The following is a 14,947-nucleotide window of genomic DNA, read 5'->3' as shown; positions in this document are numbered from 1 at the left end:
TTCACTGGGCAGGGAACCCGGCAGCTCTTGGAAACTTGGGCCCTTAGTTCTGAGATGTCTTCTTTTCTTCCTTTAAATTTTGGCTGCACTGGGTCTTCACTGCGGCTCACGGGCTCAGTACTTATGGCATAGCCTTAGTTGCTCTGAGGCATGTGGGATCTCAGTTCCTCAACCAGGGATTGAACCTGCATCCCCTGCCTTGCAAGTGTTTTAACCACTGGACCACCAGGGAAGTCCCCGAGATGTTTTCTTGATTATGTTTTTATTATTCTTTCCCTCCGATTTCTCTCTCTAAAAAAATTTCCCATCAACAGGAGAGTAAACTGCATGAGGTGATCCCTTTGGGTCTTTTTCTCTCTCTTTTTTCTTTCATGGGTCCTCTTTCTCACATTCTTCTTTCTTCCTCCCTCTGGTTTTCTCTCCCATGTTTTCTTTCTGTGGCGGTTAGTTTTCTGTGTCAGTGATGGGCAGTGATTCATTTCAGTGTGAGTCTGGGAGTCGCCGTGGTTGCTGTCCACCATCTCTCGACTAGAGGTTAGAGAAGCTTAGCCTCCACACCAGGGCTGGGCCTCACCTGGTCAGCTGAGGGGCCTTGGGAGCAAAAGTGAAGTTTCCCTGAGGAGGAAAGAGTCCCACCTGTGGACAGCGGCATCTGCTCCCACCTAAGTGTCCGGCCCGCCAGCCCACTGTACAGCCTTCACGCCAGCCCATTCCCAGAATCTCCTTACATTCACGCACACGCGTCTAATTAATTCTAATGCAGTTCTGTTGCTCAGTCATGCCCAACTCTTTTGCAACCCCATAGACTATAGCCTGGCGGGCTCCTCTCTCCATAGGATTTTCCAGGCAAGAACACTGGAGTGGGTTGCCATGCCCCCCTCCAGGGGATCTTCCCAACCTAGGGATCAACCCCTCATCTCCTGCATTGCAGGTGGATTCTCTACCACCAAGCCATCTGGGAAGCCTGTAGTACAGTTACATACATCATTTTAAAATAGGTCTACCTAGGGACTTCCCTGGTGGTCCTGTGGTTAAGACTCTGCCTTTCCACTGCAGGGGGCTGGGTCTGATCCTTGGTCAGGGAACTAAGATCCTACAAGCGGTGGCATGGCCATAAATGAATAAATAATCAATGGTCCACCTACCCCTCACCCAGGACCACTCTGTGGGGAGCCGACACCTGTCTCTGCCTCCTGCCTGCACCTGGCAGTGAGGGGATAGAGACTCATGTCACATCCTATTTTGTTGGTCACCGTCCTCACTGGAGCCTCTCACTATGATTCTCTAACTGGTTCTCACTCGCCACCATCTGCGCCTCCCGTTCTCTCTAGACCTTTCCTTTACCTCACTCTGTGGGGACACTCTAGGGGCAGAAATAAAGGCTTGTGCTGTGTTCTTCCCAGCAGGGAGGCCAGAAACGGAGGTTTTTGTCTGCAGAAGCCTTTGTAACCTGGGACCTCCCTGGTGGTCCAGTGGCTACGACTTGGCGCTCCCAATGCAGGGGGCCTGGGTTCAATCCCTGGTCAAGGAATTAGAACCCACACACCACAACTAAGACCCAGCACAGACAAATAAATAAATGTGAATTAATTAAAACAATAATGGTGAATTAAAAGGAAAAAATTAATTTTTAAAACAAACCTCTGTAACCCAGTTTGAGGTCCCAGGAGAGCCTGTCCCTGGGAGCCCCCAGGAATGAGTCCCGAAGGCTGGCCTGCATCTGTGGACCTCAGCCCCCTCCACCCTCCCAGCTCTCTGGGAGATGACACGCACACTCACCTGTAAAAGGACCATTTCAGCAGGAACTGCCGGGCGGCCTTGGGGAAGCTGGGGCTGCCCGCATGCTGCTTCAGGACCTGGGTGACCACATTGTCTAGCCAGCTGGCCCACTGGTCCAGGGAGCTCTGCTGCTGCAGGGTCAGCTTGAAGTCCTGCTCCAGCCGCTGTACTACACCCTCCTCGCATTGGCACACCCACGAGGCCTGCTCCTGTGGGCGTGGGTGTTCTGCGTCAGCGACACGTCCTGAGCGTGGCCCCCGGCTGGATGCACATGAGCATAGATGCCCATTGCCCTCGGCCTTTTCCAGCACGATACCCATTTCATGAGGTAGAGACAGAAGGATTTTAGGAGGGGACCTGGCAGGCTCCTAGGGCCTACATCCAGGCTTCTTACATCTGAAGCTCAGACTGTACTTCATCTTTGCCTTGTGGTTTTTTTGCGGGGGTGCTGCCTGGAGCAGCATGTGGAATCTTAGCTTCCAGACCAGGGATGGAACCTGTGCCTCTCGCACTGGAAGCTCAGAGTCCTAACCATAGCACCACCAGGGAAGCTCCCGTTGGGTTGTTTCTAAGTGGTCGCTCCTCTGCGTGTGTGTATTTGCTTCACGGATCAGCTCAGGGCCTGAACTAGACAGATATGGCGGCAGGGCCCACCTGACGGCAGCACGTATTTTTCTAAGCCCAGAAGAGAGCCGTAAACATGGCACGGGGAAGGCACACTTTTAAAGAAAACAGATCAAGGTCTTGGTCCCAGCGCCTGGAGGCCAGGGGGATGATCACAGAGTAGAACCTAGGGGTCCCAGACTGGCTGCGGAGGGCTTCAACCCCAACCGTTCCCATGCAACAGAAATGTGGGCCCCGGTGAGGTGCCCGGCTTGCTGTGGGCTAAGTTTGGTGGGTCTCTGCATTTTTCTAGCAGGTGGGAGCTCAGCCAGTGGGTTCCCATGCCTGCCTCTGGTGGGGGAGGTGCCTGGGAGAAGTCACCTGCACATTGGCAAAGTCCACGCGGTTGAGGTCGCTGAGCATCTGGTTGATCTGGGAGGTGTTCTGCAGCACCGCCCTGGCCGCCTGAGCCAGATGGTTGAGGGACGTGTACCTCCGCAGGGTCTGCGCAAAGGCACTCACCACACCGACCTGGGGAGGAGGCCCGGGGTGAGCCTGTGTCTGCTCAGGGAGAGTGGAGGAGGAGGGGTGGGGAAGGGTGGTTCCGGCAGGGACCCACCCTCTGGACAGGCTCAAAGACCCCAAAACTGAAGATCAATGAGGGACATGCATCGAGTGGCATCTATCGTGGATGCCGAGCATAGGGAGGCAGAATTCAGGACAGCAGCTCTCTGGGGTGGATGGTAAAAATACTAATTCCAGGGTGCCACTGGACCAGCCACTCTGGGGGTGTGGAAATCTTCCATTTTATTTTCAAAACATTTTAATTATTATTTTTTTGCCACACCACGTGGCTTGTGGGATCTTAGTTCCCCTACCAGGGACTGAAACTGGGTCCTTAGCAATGAGACTGCAAAGTCCTAACCACTGGACTCCAGGGAATTACCGAGTTATTATTTTCAACAGCTTCCCAGGCAATTCCTGTACATCCTGAAGTTTGAGACTCACTGGCCTCAGGGATCAATTCCAGGTTGAGGTTGGGACAGGCAGGCCAAATGCCCAGATCTAGCCCCACCTGTGTGAGGCTGTAGGAATGCTTGAGATAGGAATGTGATCACCTCTTCTCTACAAAGAGGCCTCGTCTCCACATTTTATAGTCTCATCTGTGGTCAAGGCTATGGCAAAAAGGGTGACCACAAAGAGATTGAATCCCCCTCCTACAGTGAGCAGAGAAATATTCAATTTATTCCAATTCAGTCCAAAAGTCTCCCAGCAAAGACACCTTTGGTCAGGCCAGCAGCTGTCAGCACCCACCCTCCATCAAAGGCATCCCTGGCCCTTCAGGAAGGACCCCTTATCTTTAGGACACTCGGGAGCAGCCTGCTTTCTCTGGAGCCCAGGGGCCCTCAGGTTCCCCCGGGACAGAGAGGAGTCCCCTCCCTTCACAGCACAAGGCGCTCCCGGGGTGACCAGTGTGGTCTGGAGGCCCAGACCCTGACCATTACCTTGGTCTGGATGACCTGCTGTGGGAAGTCGCTCATGGCGTTGGTCAACCAGCCTTCCAAACTCTTGGCAAAGTTGCGGATGGCTTGTGTCAGGGTACCTGGGGACACAAGCCGTGGTATTAATTGTGAGGAAGGCAGCCTCCCCCGTCAGAATCAGCTCAAGTGCAAGAGATGCACATGCCGTGGGAATCACCCCCACCGAGAACAAGCAACACAGCCGAGAAGAGACTGAGAATTTGGGGCTCTTACGAGGGAGCCTCTGAGTAGGAACACTGAGTGGACCCTGACACCGGTGCCAGCCCTGCATCGCTCATCTCTGCTTATCCGTGTCTACACTGGCGGCTCTCACCCCAGCGACCCTGCCCCACATGACGTACATCTGTGGCTACCATGACCAGGGGGCTTCTGGCAGCCAGTGGGTAGGGGATGCTGCTCCACAGCCCCCAGTGCTGAGGGGGAGAGCCCCGGATACACACAAATGTGTGTAAATGTATTCCACCGACTTCCAAATTTGAGACAGCTTGCAATAAATGAAACACATTTTTTTTTTGAAAAACCAAAAAAAAAATCCCAGTGTTATAAAAAGAAAGATACCCCAATTTCAAACCTTAGCACAGAGCCTCTAAAAGAACACTGCACTGAACAGTTTCCAGGAAGGCAAGGCCAAAGGACAAGGGCAATGGTTTTGCTATTTTCCTTTCACTGGCATAAAAAGCACAGGCCAGCTTATCAAAGACGGAGGTTCCCCAGCGCTAACAGTCACGAGTGTTTACAGAGAGGCCTTGGGGAAATGAGGCTCAGAGCCTGGCCCCCTCACTCTCACGGGGTGGGGACCCCACCCTCAGGGGCCTGGGAGCCCCAGGGAGAGCTCCTAAGTAGGGGGCCAGCAGGCGGGCTCCTCCTAGTGGTGGGCGTGTCACCGCCTCCGGAAGCCACGGGGGGCGAGTGGGGACAGGCCCCTGGGATGGTCCCGAGTTTCAGTCGTATCAATCGGACCAGATGAGTGGGGGCGCGGTGGGGGCGGGTCAAGAAGGGGCGGGGCGGGCGCTCACTGGGCGCTCGCGGGGGCGGGGCCAGGAGGGGGTGGAGCGTTCACTGGGTGTGCTAGTCTGGGCAGGGCGCTCACTAGGCACCGGCCGCAGCACGTCCGGAATGAGGATCTCCACCAGCGCCTGGTACAGGATGTGGTCGCAGGTCCTCATCCACCGGAGGACGGGGTCGCACTTGCACAGAGACACCAGCTTGTCCTTGGGGAGGACGGCGCCTTCTGGCTCCTCATCACTGCAGGGGACAGGGGACACCAGGGCAAACGGGTCAGCCTTCGGCTCAGGGGCAGCTCTCCTGGGATAGATGAGCCGGGTAAGGCTGCTCCCCGGTGCAGGCCAGCTCCCCGTCCCGTGGTCACCCTGAGACCACAAGTGCACGAGGGTGTCTGAGCGCCAGTTCTTGGAAAGCTAGAGCATGTGTCTGGGGGTGGTCTGCAGGGTAAACCCGGGCCAGTGAAGAAAGCCACGTCTGGGGGCCGAGGGGCAGGCAGTACCTGGCGGGTAGAGAGGTGGGACCATCGCTAGAGGATTTAGAATTCCAGAAGGAGAGCCACAGCTTCTCAATGTAGTGGAACTGGAGGTTCATGACGACGTCTAAAGTGGCCTAGGAGTAAACGCACTGGTTAAACACATCCATGTGCGCAGGTGTCTGTCGTCAGAACATACTGGCAAGTAGCCGGGCTGCAGTGGGGTCTTTCCAAACCCAGAGAGAACATGAGAAGGGATGGGGTGAACAAAGGGACAGTCCATCTGCTCCTCAGCCACAGGGAGGGAGGCTGGTGCTATCTGCTCCCTGTTGCCCACCAGGGACACCCAGGGATACTCTGGCGCTGGCCCCATGCAGCTGAGGGAGGCGCCCACCGGAGCCCCAGGGCCAGGCTTGGGGCAGTCACCTCACAGTGCCGCCGGTAGGCCAGCTGGAGGGCCCTGACGTCATGCAGCGTGACGCTCTCCTGCAGCAGGACGCTGCCCAGGTCGGGCGCCGGGAACTCGGGGAAGACGTGGGACACATCTGGGGGAGGAAGGTGGGGGTCAGCAGGGCCGAGGACGGCGTGCAGGAGCTGCTGCCAGGCCGGCGGGCTGGGGACGCTGGTGGGATGTGCTAATGGCCCCACTGTAGCCCCAAGGATGGAGTCCTGGCTCCCCTCTCTGCCACACCACCTTTAAGCTTTGGTTTTCTCAGATTCAGGGTGGGGACGACTTTGTCAGCTCCTGGTGATGTTAAGTACACATGCACACCACACACACACACACACACACACACACACACACTCACACAAAGGAGGGGAGGAGGCCTAGCACACAGCAGGCTCTCCATTCCCACCAGCAAGGGGGCAGCCGGTGGGCTGGGGTGAGAGCCTCTCCAGGAGGCCCTAACTCGGGAGGGTTCTGTTGGGGCTCAAGCATGCACTGAAGTGCACAGAGCACCCCCTGTCTTCAGGTGTGTGTGCACCTCCCGCGGCTGCCCTGGGAAGTGGGCTGAGTCAAGACGCTTTCTTGTTGCTCCGGAGCAGTGACTGTTTGGGCTGGGGAGGGACCCTCCCAGGGAAGAGGAGGGGAGAGGCCAGGCTGCCCTGTGTCAGGGCCCCCAGGAGGGGCCAGGCTGAGGGGTCAGACCCAAAGTACATCTAGTCTTCTTTCCGATGGGCATTTCATTTTATTTACTTATTTTTTTCTGATGGTCACTTTACTCCATTTTGGGGGGATTAATATCCATTAATATGGGAGGCACATGCTGATAATTCAAAAACCTCAGCAATTCCACAAAGGAGGTCTACTCGAACTTGAAAAGGTGGCAGGAAAGCTGTCTGAAGTAGCTCTTTAGATGCTGCTGGTGCCGAAACCCACCCCAGAGGTGCTGAGTGGCTCCGGAGCCTTCCCAACAGGCCCTGTGCCGGGGTGGGTGTAGGGGCGGAGGCAGGGGTGGGGGTGGGGGTGGCTCACCGATGTACTGCTGGTGGTGCTGGCTCTGGGCAGCCATAGCCTGCTCGGGCGTGCTGTGCAGGCTGCTATGCGAGCCGCTCTCCCCAAGGCTGTCCGTCTTCTGGGCTGGCCGGTACCTGGCAGGGAACACATGAGCCACCATGAGGCCCCAACGGCACTCCCCAGAAGGGGCCGGAGGACTGGACAGGATTTGGTTTGGGGAGGGTGTGTAATTTTTAAAAACTTGTGGTCAAATAGAACACACAAAATTTACCATTGGGACCACTTTCAAATGCACAGCTCAGCAGCATTAAGTCCATTCACACCGCTGGGCAACCATCCCCACTATCCATCTCCAGAACTTTTGCGTGTCCTCATACTGAAACGCTGTCTCCTTTAAACACTCACTCCCCATCCCCTCCCCCAGCCTCTGGCCCCGCCTACTGCCTGTCTCGGTGGATCTGACTCTAGGGACCTCCTGCGCGTGGAAAAGACAGTGTTTGTCCTTCTGTGTCTGGCTTCTCTTCTTGAGCATCACGTCCTCAGGGTTCATCAATGCTGTATCAGGGCTCAGAATCCCCTCCCTTTTTAGGGCGGCATACTACTCCACCATGTGATTGGACCACATTTGTTTGTCCATCATCTGTTGATGGACCCCTGGGTTGCATTTATATGTATATATTCTAGAAGACAAGTGAACCTCTTTACATAGGGTCCCAAATGTTTATATGGTCTCGAAGCAAATTCTGAGACTTTGTTTTGCCCTCAGCCAGAAAGCAGTGGACAACCTGTCTAAGCAGCAAACTGAGAAACTAACAGAGACAGGCTTCCCAGGGTAACTGTCTGGAGCCCAGATGGACAAGGGGGATCCAGCTTGAGGTAGGAGTTCCTTTCCTTGTGGGACATGGGGCCAGGCTCGCTGGGAGGCGGGAGGATGTGGCTCAGATGTGCGTGGCCTTCCTGACCGGGGGATGGGCTCCCCATGCCAACAGCACAAGCCTGTCGCCGTGAAACATGCATCTAAATTCTCCAGGTGCTCTCAGGGGCCTGAACCCCACAAAGGAAGCTGGACCCCTTTTCTGGGGAAAACCAGGAACAGGAAGGACTGCTGGATCCGGAGAACATTCTGGACTCCCTCCCGTGACCTCCATGTAGTTGAGAGTCACCGGGACCCCCTTAAGCAGCTAAAATGGGGTGTCAGCCATGCAGCTCAACAAAGGCACGAAGGTGCCAAGTGGAGGTGAGTGGGGTGCGCCCCTGCCCTGGAGCTGAGTAGACTCTGGAAAGGGGCTTGGGACACAGCGGGGCAGAGGGGTGACTGGAAGGGGCCAGGGAGGTGACATTCCAGTGGGGCCCTGAACCAGGTATTTCCAACTTGGGTGGTGAGAGGGCCATTTCTACCACCTATTTTGAAATATAGTTTGATCCCCACCTGGCCACACCTGTTTCTTCATGCCTGGTGTGTAATGACTTTCATGCACACAGACAGAGCTGAAGACACCCCATAGAAAGTGTCTGCCTGCAAAGCCGGGGGTATGCGCTCTCTGTCCCTTTACAGAAAAACTGCTGATTCCTGCTTTAAAAGGCGAGTAGGTGTGTGATGCACAGAGTACATTCCCAAAAATGACCAGGCCTTTCCAGCCATCAGACCCAAAGGTCAGGAAGAAGCAGCGACTTCAGTGTACAAGCCTCTTTTTCCTGCTTCTGGGGCTGTGTTCAGTGTCCTTTCTTTGTAGACAGGGAGGAAAAATGCAAGACTGTGATTCTAACTCTGGGGCACTATGAAAAGGCAAAAACAAAGGAGCAAGTAAAACACAGAGCAGTGGTTGCTGGAGGCTGACGGGGAGGAGTGCAACAGGAGGAGCGGCGCGTGCCCTCAGGGCAGTGAAACTATTCTGTGTGGTCCTATGATGGTGGATGCATGTCATTACAACTCTGTCCAAACTCACAGAATGTACACACACGGAGTGAACCCTAACGTCAGCTGTGGACCGGGCGTGACAAAGATAGATCTGTGCGGGTTCACCGACCATAACAAAGGCCCGGCATCGGAGGCGTCCTGCTGGCCTCACTCCATGCCAAGCGGAAGTGAAAGGCTGATCTTCATCCACCTCCAGGATGTGGTCAATGGCCTGGAAGCCCCCTCCGTCCACTGCCCCCAGTGGAACTCACAGGCGGGCCGGCCGGTCCCCAGGCTGGCCTGAGGCAGCTCACCCACCTGGGCTTCTGATGCACTGGCTGCTGCCGCATGGCCATGTACTGCGTGTCCTCCTGCAGTCGGTTCAGGGGCGAGTCTGGCTTCAGGCGGATCCCGTAGTAATGGTACTTGGAGTTGCCCCTGGGAACCGAACATCTGGGTCAGCTCTCTCCGCAGGGGTCCTGAACCATGAGACCGGGGCTCTGTCCCGGCCTCCTCCCTGGGCTCTCGGGGCCCATGTTCCCTGGACCGTGTGGGGAGTCTTCACAGACCGGTCCGTGGTCAGAGAAGTTCAGGAAATTCTGTAGACTTTGCTCTCCGGGAGATTCTACCTTAGTTTATTTTGGGGGAAATGATGATCAAAGGGTTTTGAACAATTTCTTTAAGGAGACAGGTCAGAAGGGACGCCTAGGAGGGAAGAGACACGCGGCCTGAAGACACCCTGCTTCCCGAGCTGCCATGTCTCCCGAGCTGGAAACGTGGGCAAGTAGGTGGAGTCTGCGCCCCTCCCACATGAAGTGTGAGTGGAACCAGTGCTGAGAGGCGCATAGCGGGGACTGAGCCCCCGTCTTGAGGCAGCACCCAGGACCCTGGGAAGGTGGAGGCCCCGGAAGCCTTCTGGAAAGGCCCAGGGTAGTGGTGGTCATGTCCCTGAAACCAGGGCCCAGCTGCCCCTCCTCCCCCCATCCATTCATGGTTTGTAAGAATCTCCTGTGTCAAGGATCCCAAGGTGGCAGAGAGCTCTCCAGGGTGCCAGTTTCACAAAGGCTGCAGGTGAACCCTTCACCTACCCTGGCAGGCCGCAGGCCACAGGCCAAGGCCACGCAGGGTGGCCTCACACATGGGCCAGCCCCTGCTCTAAGCATAGCAAGGCTGTCTTTTTCTAGCAGGAGGACCTGATTGCTCTTGTGGGGTAAGTTTCCTGCTCATGATAGCCCCTGGCTGCTGTCACCCAAGGGCAGCCCTCAGTGGGCCAGTCCAGGCTCAGCAAAAAGCATCAAGACACGGTGAATCCCACTCTGCTAGACAACCTGGAGGCTGCTGTTTAAAAAGTTGGTTACTATGAAAAATTTCAAATGGAGAGAGAGAGCTGAGGGGAAGCCTGTGTCCTGTCCCCAGGAGATGAGTGACCACTCCCCCTCCCCACGGGGGGTGGCCTGGCTGCTACCCATTCAGACCAAGTCCAGGTACACCTGGAGCTGTGGACATCAGGGTGTGGAGAGGAGGGTGCCTCGCCTTCTCTGAAAGCTGGGTGTCTGGATGAGGGAAGGGGGTGGGCAGGCAGGTCAGGGGCTGCCAGCCTCCCCCAGGGACCCACCTGGTGCCCAGCCGCCGTGTCCGCAGGCCCATGAACACGGAGCGGATCAGCTTCCCAAAGGAGGCGGCGTTCACGGGGTCCAGCTTGTGCTCCTGACAGTGCCGCAGGTAGTGGTTGTAGAGTGAACTTCTGGGGAGACTCACGCCCTCCGCGGTCTCGTAATTATCCAGGAGCCACTGCAGCTGGACGGAGAAAACACGCCCGATGCTGACATGGACCCACTGGGACCATCGCATGTCACATGCTGGCCCACCTCGAACATGACCGGGAGACTCACGGCTACTGTCACCAATTCGGGGTCAAGAGACCTGGGCACACCCATTAATCAGTAGCTTCTGTCTACCCATTTATTCCCTCTATTTCTAGCCAGACTTTCAGGTTCCCTGACTTAATTTATAAAAACCTGAACGTGATAGAGACCTTAGGATATGTCTTCATCATCACTGAAAGCCCCCCAGGTCCTGCACACCAAACGTCTCCTAAACCCATGGGGACAGAGATCATCTGATGCCAAGAGAAAGACGGATGAAGGCGAGCTCGACGGTGCATCAGCATGGTGCCCAGGGTAAGGGAACATCACCGATGTCCCTGTACTCACAACCCAGAAAGAGAAAGAGAGAGAGAGAGAGGAAGACAAATGGCCAAGTCTTGTGCTCAGGTTGGGGGACAGTCTACAGGCTCCATGAAGGCAGAACCTCACCTGCCGCCTGAGCAAGCACCGCAGGGTATATGCAGGCGCACTGCCGGATGCTGCAACCTGGCGTCATCCCCACCCACTGAGCATCACTCGTCAGTGACACTACACGACCAGGAGGCCCAGTTTCCTCCCTACACAGCTCTGCCTCACCCACGGCAAACCCACTGCTGGGGTCCCAGCACCTTCATGCAAGCACAGTGAGAGGGTGACAGGATCACCTTTTGGTTCTGGGTGATTCTGCGCCATTTTCTCTGCCAATATTTGCATGATTTCTAAGTCAGTAGCAAATAAAATAAAGAGAATCTTTTCCAGGAAAAAGTACGTTTTTAGCCGCATTTGTGATCTGTCCGGATTGCACTCCTCTTGATGATACGGTCAAATCCCTTTTTTAATGAGGAAAGTCACAGAACCCAACACCCACGCTGGCTCTGGGCTCCCTGGTGGCACAGGACCCCCGACACCAGACTTGCCCACCCACCCAGCGCCTCTGTCCTTCAGGATTTTTCCACTCTTGGGAGCAAACGCTCCTGACTGTGGCTCCTGAGCCACCCTCACTCTGTTCATATAATTCAGCTTTGCATCTACCCATCTATCCACCCGGGCTTCCCAGGTGGCACTAGTGGTAGAAAATCTGCCTGTCAATGCAGAAGACTCAAGATTCGCCAGTTAGATCCCCGGATTGGGAAGATCCTCAGGAATAGGAAATGGCAACCCAGTTCAGTGTACTTGCCTGGAAAATTCCATGGACACAGGAGCCTGGCGGGCTACAGTTCATGGGGTCACAGAGTCAGACACAACTGAAGTGACTGAGCCCACACATTTATCCACCCACCTGCCCTGGGTGGTGGGGATACAACTGTGATCAAAATAGACAAAAGCCCCCTGCCCTGTGGAAGCGCCCATTCTCGTTGGAGGATCGACCCACAAAAAATAAGTAAAATGCTCAAAATGAGAGCTGGTGCTGTTATGAGGAAAATCCAGGAGAGGGAGCTGGGAGCTGGAGGGATGGGGCAGGGGAGAGGAGCTGAGGGAGTGAGTTGAGGGAAGGTGTCCCAGGCGGAGGGTACAGCGTATGCAAAGGCCCTGGGGCAGGACTGTGCCTGGTGTGTTGCAGGAACAGTGGGGAGGTCCAGGTGGCTGAAGCAGAATGAGTAAAGGGGAGAGAGGGAGAAAGGGAGGGCAGGGAGGGGATGGGGCAGGTCGTGCAGGGCCTTCTGGGCCACGGGGAGGCCTCAGGTTTTTACTCCAAGGAGGCGGGAGCCCTGGAAGTCTGTGTGCATAGAAAGGGTGGGGCCTGACCCAGGTTTTTAGCAGGACCACTCTGGCAGCTGCCTTGAGAAGGGCCTGGAAGCTGAGCAATGCCTGGCTAGCAGGCCTCTGCTACAATGTCCGGGAGATTTGGGGGCTGGGGGTGGGGTAAGAGGCTGTGGCCGTGGGGGGAGGGGTGGGAGGAGTCGTCCAATTCCGGGTGGTTCTGAAGGGGCACTCCTGGAGCACTGGGTGTGGCTGCAGGAGGAGGGAAGGCAAGGTAGAGCCCCCAGCAGGACCTCGCTGTCCTAGGTGAGCTGGGAAGATGGCGGGAGGTGAGGCGAGTGTGGGCTTCGGGTGGGGGTCGGGTTCCAGCCCTGAACACCTGTGTGGTACTGCTCCTCCAGGCAGGCAGGCACCTTGGACACTTGAGGATGCAGCTGAGGGGAGTGGTGAGGGGATTTCAGAGACTCCAGAACAGAGCAGTCCAAACTCAACCACCGCTGGAGGCATTTGCCACGTGACCTGGAGCAGCTTCTGGGCCGAGGACCAGCGCCCAGAGTTGCCAGTTCCAGCCCAGCCCCACCCCAGACTGCAGGGCATGGCCCTGTCACGGTGCCACTAATGAAGGTTAAATCATTTTTTACGATATGTGTTTCTTGATTAAAAAAACAAAGTCATATAATCTGAATGATTCACCTAAAAGCGGGTCCTTCTCCCAGGAGAGGAATAGATTATGCAGTAGGCCAAGGTCATTTCTGCAGGGACCCACGACTGGGGCCTTCTCCAGACAGACTGGGGGACAGCAGAGGGGCAGCCCTGGGGCGTGGTGTGTGCCTGGCCAGCGTGGCTACACCCAGAGGCTGCAGACACCCTGGCGGGCTATGGTGTCTCCATCCCCAGAGCCTCCTTCCTCCAAAACAGCTGTTCTTCGTTTCCTGCCACCAAATTACTGCTCCTCCCCGTTTCAGAGATGCCTTGCGGCCCACTTTCTCTCTTGGGGGTTCCCACACCAAGCCAGAAGGTCCCTTCAACCCACACACCCCCTTGTCCAAGCCCCCAGGGCAGTCTGGGGAGCTCAGGTGACCCTGATGTCGGAATGGGTCTGGAAGCACAGGCCAGCCTTCTCGGGGCCCGGGCATCTCGCCTGCCCCACACCAGGCTCGTCTGCCCGGGCATGGGGACTGCGGTCGGTGGCGCCCATGTCAACTGTCTCCAGTGAGCATGGCCGGGGAGGACCACGAAAGGCTCTCCGTGCAGGACACACAGCCGCCGGTCTCCAGGCCACACCTCAGCTCTCTCCTGGTTCTCCCGGCCCAGACAAGCTCCTGGCGGTTTTCCACCAGTGAGCGCGCCGGGTCACTCTTTCCAGAGACCTCATTCCTCTTCTCTTTGAGTCGCCATGCCCCAGATCCTACTTCTCAAGCTCCCGATGGAAGAAAAGACTCAACAAGCCAGCAAGCAGAAAACGGACACAGAGAGGTTCTTCCTGCTCGCAGTTGAAACTCAGGAATGGATGCTAGTCTGGGGGAAGGAGCCAAGGCAAGCCCACCTTCCAGAGAGAAGTGTCAGAAAGTCAGAGGCGGCCCTGCGGGCCAGAGACAGGGCGTCTGCGTTTCGCAGAGACATTGTAAATTTCCCGGGGCCACGCCCACCCTGCCTTCCTCACGCCTCTCCGAGCGCTGGGCGTCGCACGCGGTGCCCCTGCTGCGCTGTCCGCTCCAGAGCTGAAGAGCCCTGGTCCCAGAGCAGAGAATGTATCCTGACGACTTTCTACTCTCTCTGCTTGGAGTCTAAGGCTGCTTTTCCTCTGGCGTTCAGCTTCTGGCCACGCCTGTGCCCTGCCTCTCCACAAACCCATAAGTTTCTGGATCTTTCCCTACTGGGTGGGGCTTCTGCCTCTCCCCACCTCCCACCCCCCCCCACCCCGCCCCGGCCCGAACAGTTCCCTTTGAACTTAAGCCAGTATAAAAGTCGGGCTGGGGTCACATTTGGGGTCAGATTTGACTAATGGGGATTTCTTCTCTTTGATGTTTTAATTCTCCAAGGACCGTCCAATCCCAAGCCAAGTGCCTGAGAAAAGATGCCAAAAGCGCGTTCTGACTGCTGCCACTTGTCCCTCCTTCAGAATGCTGAACCAATCTCCAGTTAAGTTAAAGCTGAATTCAGAGAGTTTAGGTAAAGGGAACAGGGAGGAGTTTGGGGGAGACTGGCGCTTTCCCTCCTCAACTGTCCCTTTCCCTCCTCAACTGTCCCTGGCAGCTGCGCCTCTGGGCTGTCACCCGCTCCTGCCCCCATCCTGCCCAGAAAAGCCAATGGGAGGCAAGACCGTTTTCGCCATCCTGGCCTGGAACCTGTGATCACAGTGTCCCCAACAGAGAAGGGTCTTATGCAGCTAAAATCAGTAGGATTTAGTTGATTTACCCTTTCTCAAATTACCTTTTTTTTTTTTTTGCCACACTGTTAGATCTATTTCCCTGACCAGGGATCGAACCCATGATGCACTGGGGGAGTCTGCAGTCTTAGCCACTGGACAGCCAGGGAAGTCCTTCCAATTACCAACTTGTTTTTCTTTTTTTTTTCCCCCCAAAAAAAATCACAGTATTAGCCAAGAACCTTTATGGCAGCCCC

General features: G+C 56.0%; 1 protein-coding gene across 4 annotated transcripts in view; it reads right to left on the bottom strand.

The window, feature by feature from the left end:
- The window catches only part of RFX2 (regulatory factor X2), a 90,401-nt gene that overhangs the window by 5,732 nt on the left and 69,722 nt on the right, over positions 1–14,947 (bottom strand). For all 4 annotated transcript variants that reach the window (XM_052643998.1, XM_052643999.1, XM_052643997.1 and 1 more), the window contains 9 exons: positions 10,372–10,553; positions 9,075–9,194; positions 6,878–6,993; positions 5,827–5,945; positions 5,428–5,537; positions 5,014–5,168; positions 3,888–3,985; positions 2,764–2,913; positions 1,780–1,988 (listed from right to left, as the gene is read on the bottom strand). In XM_052643998.1, coding sequence (XP_052499958.1) covers positions 1,780–1,988; positions 2,764–2,913; positions 3,888–3,985; positions 5,014–5,168; positions 5,428–5,537; positions 5,827–5,945; positions 6,878–6,993; positions 9,075–9,194; positions 10,372–10,553 — 1,259 coding nt within the window. The remainder of the gene's footprint in view (positions 1–1,779; positions 1,989–2,763; positions 2,914–3,887; positions 3,986–5,013; positions 5,169–5,427; positions 5,538–5,826; positions 5,946–6,877; positions 6,994–9,074; positions 9,195–10,371; positions 10,554–14,947) is intronic.

This window comes from Budorcas taxicolor, chromosome 7 (assembly GCF_023091745.1).
Source record: "Budorcas taxicolor isolate Tak-1 chromosome 7, Takin1.1, whole genome shotgun sequence".
NCBI lineage: Eukaryota > Metazoa > Chordata > Mammalia > Artiodactyla > Bovidae > Budorcas > Budorcas taxicolor.
This window is presented reverse-complemented; position numbering and strand designations above follow the sequence as displayed.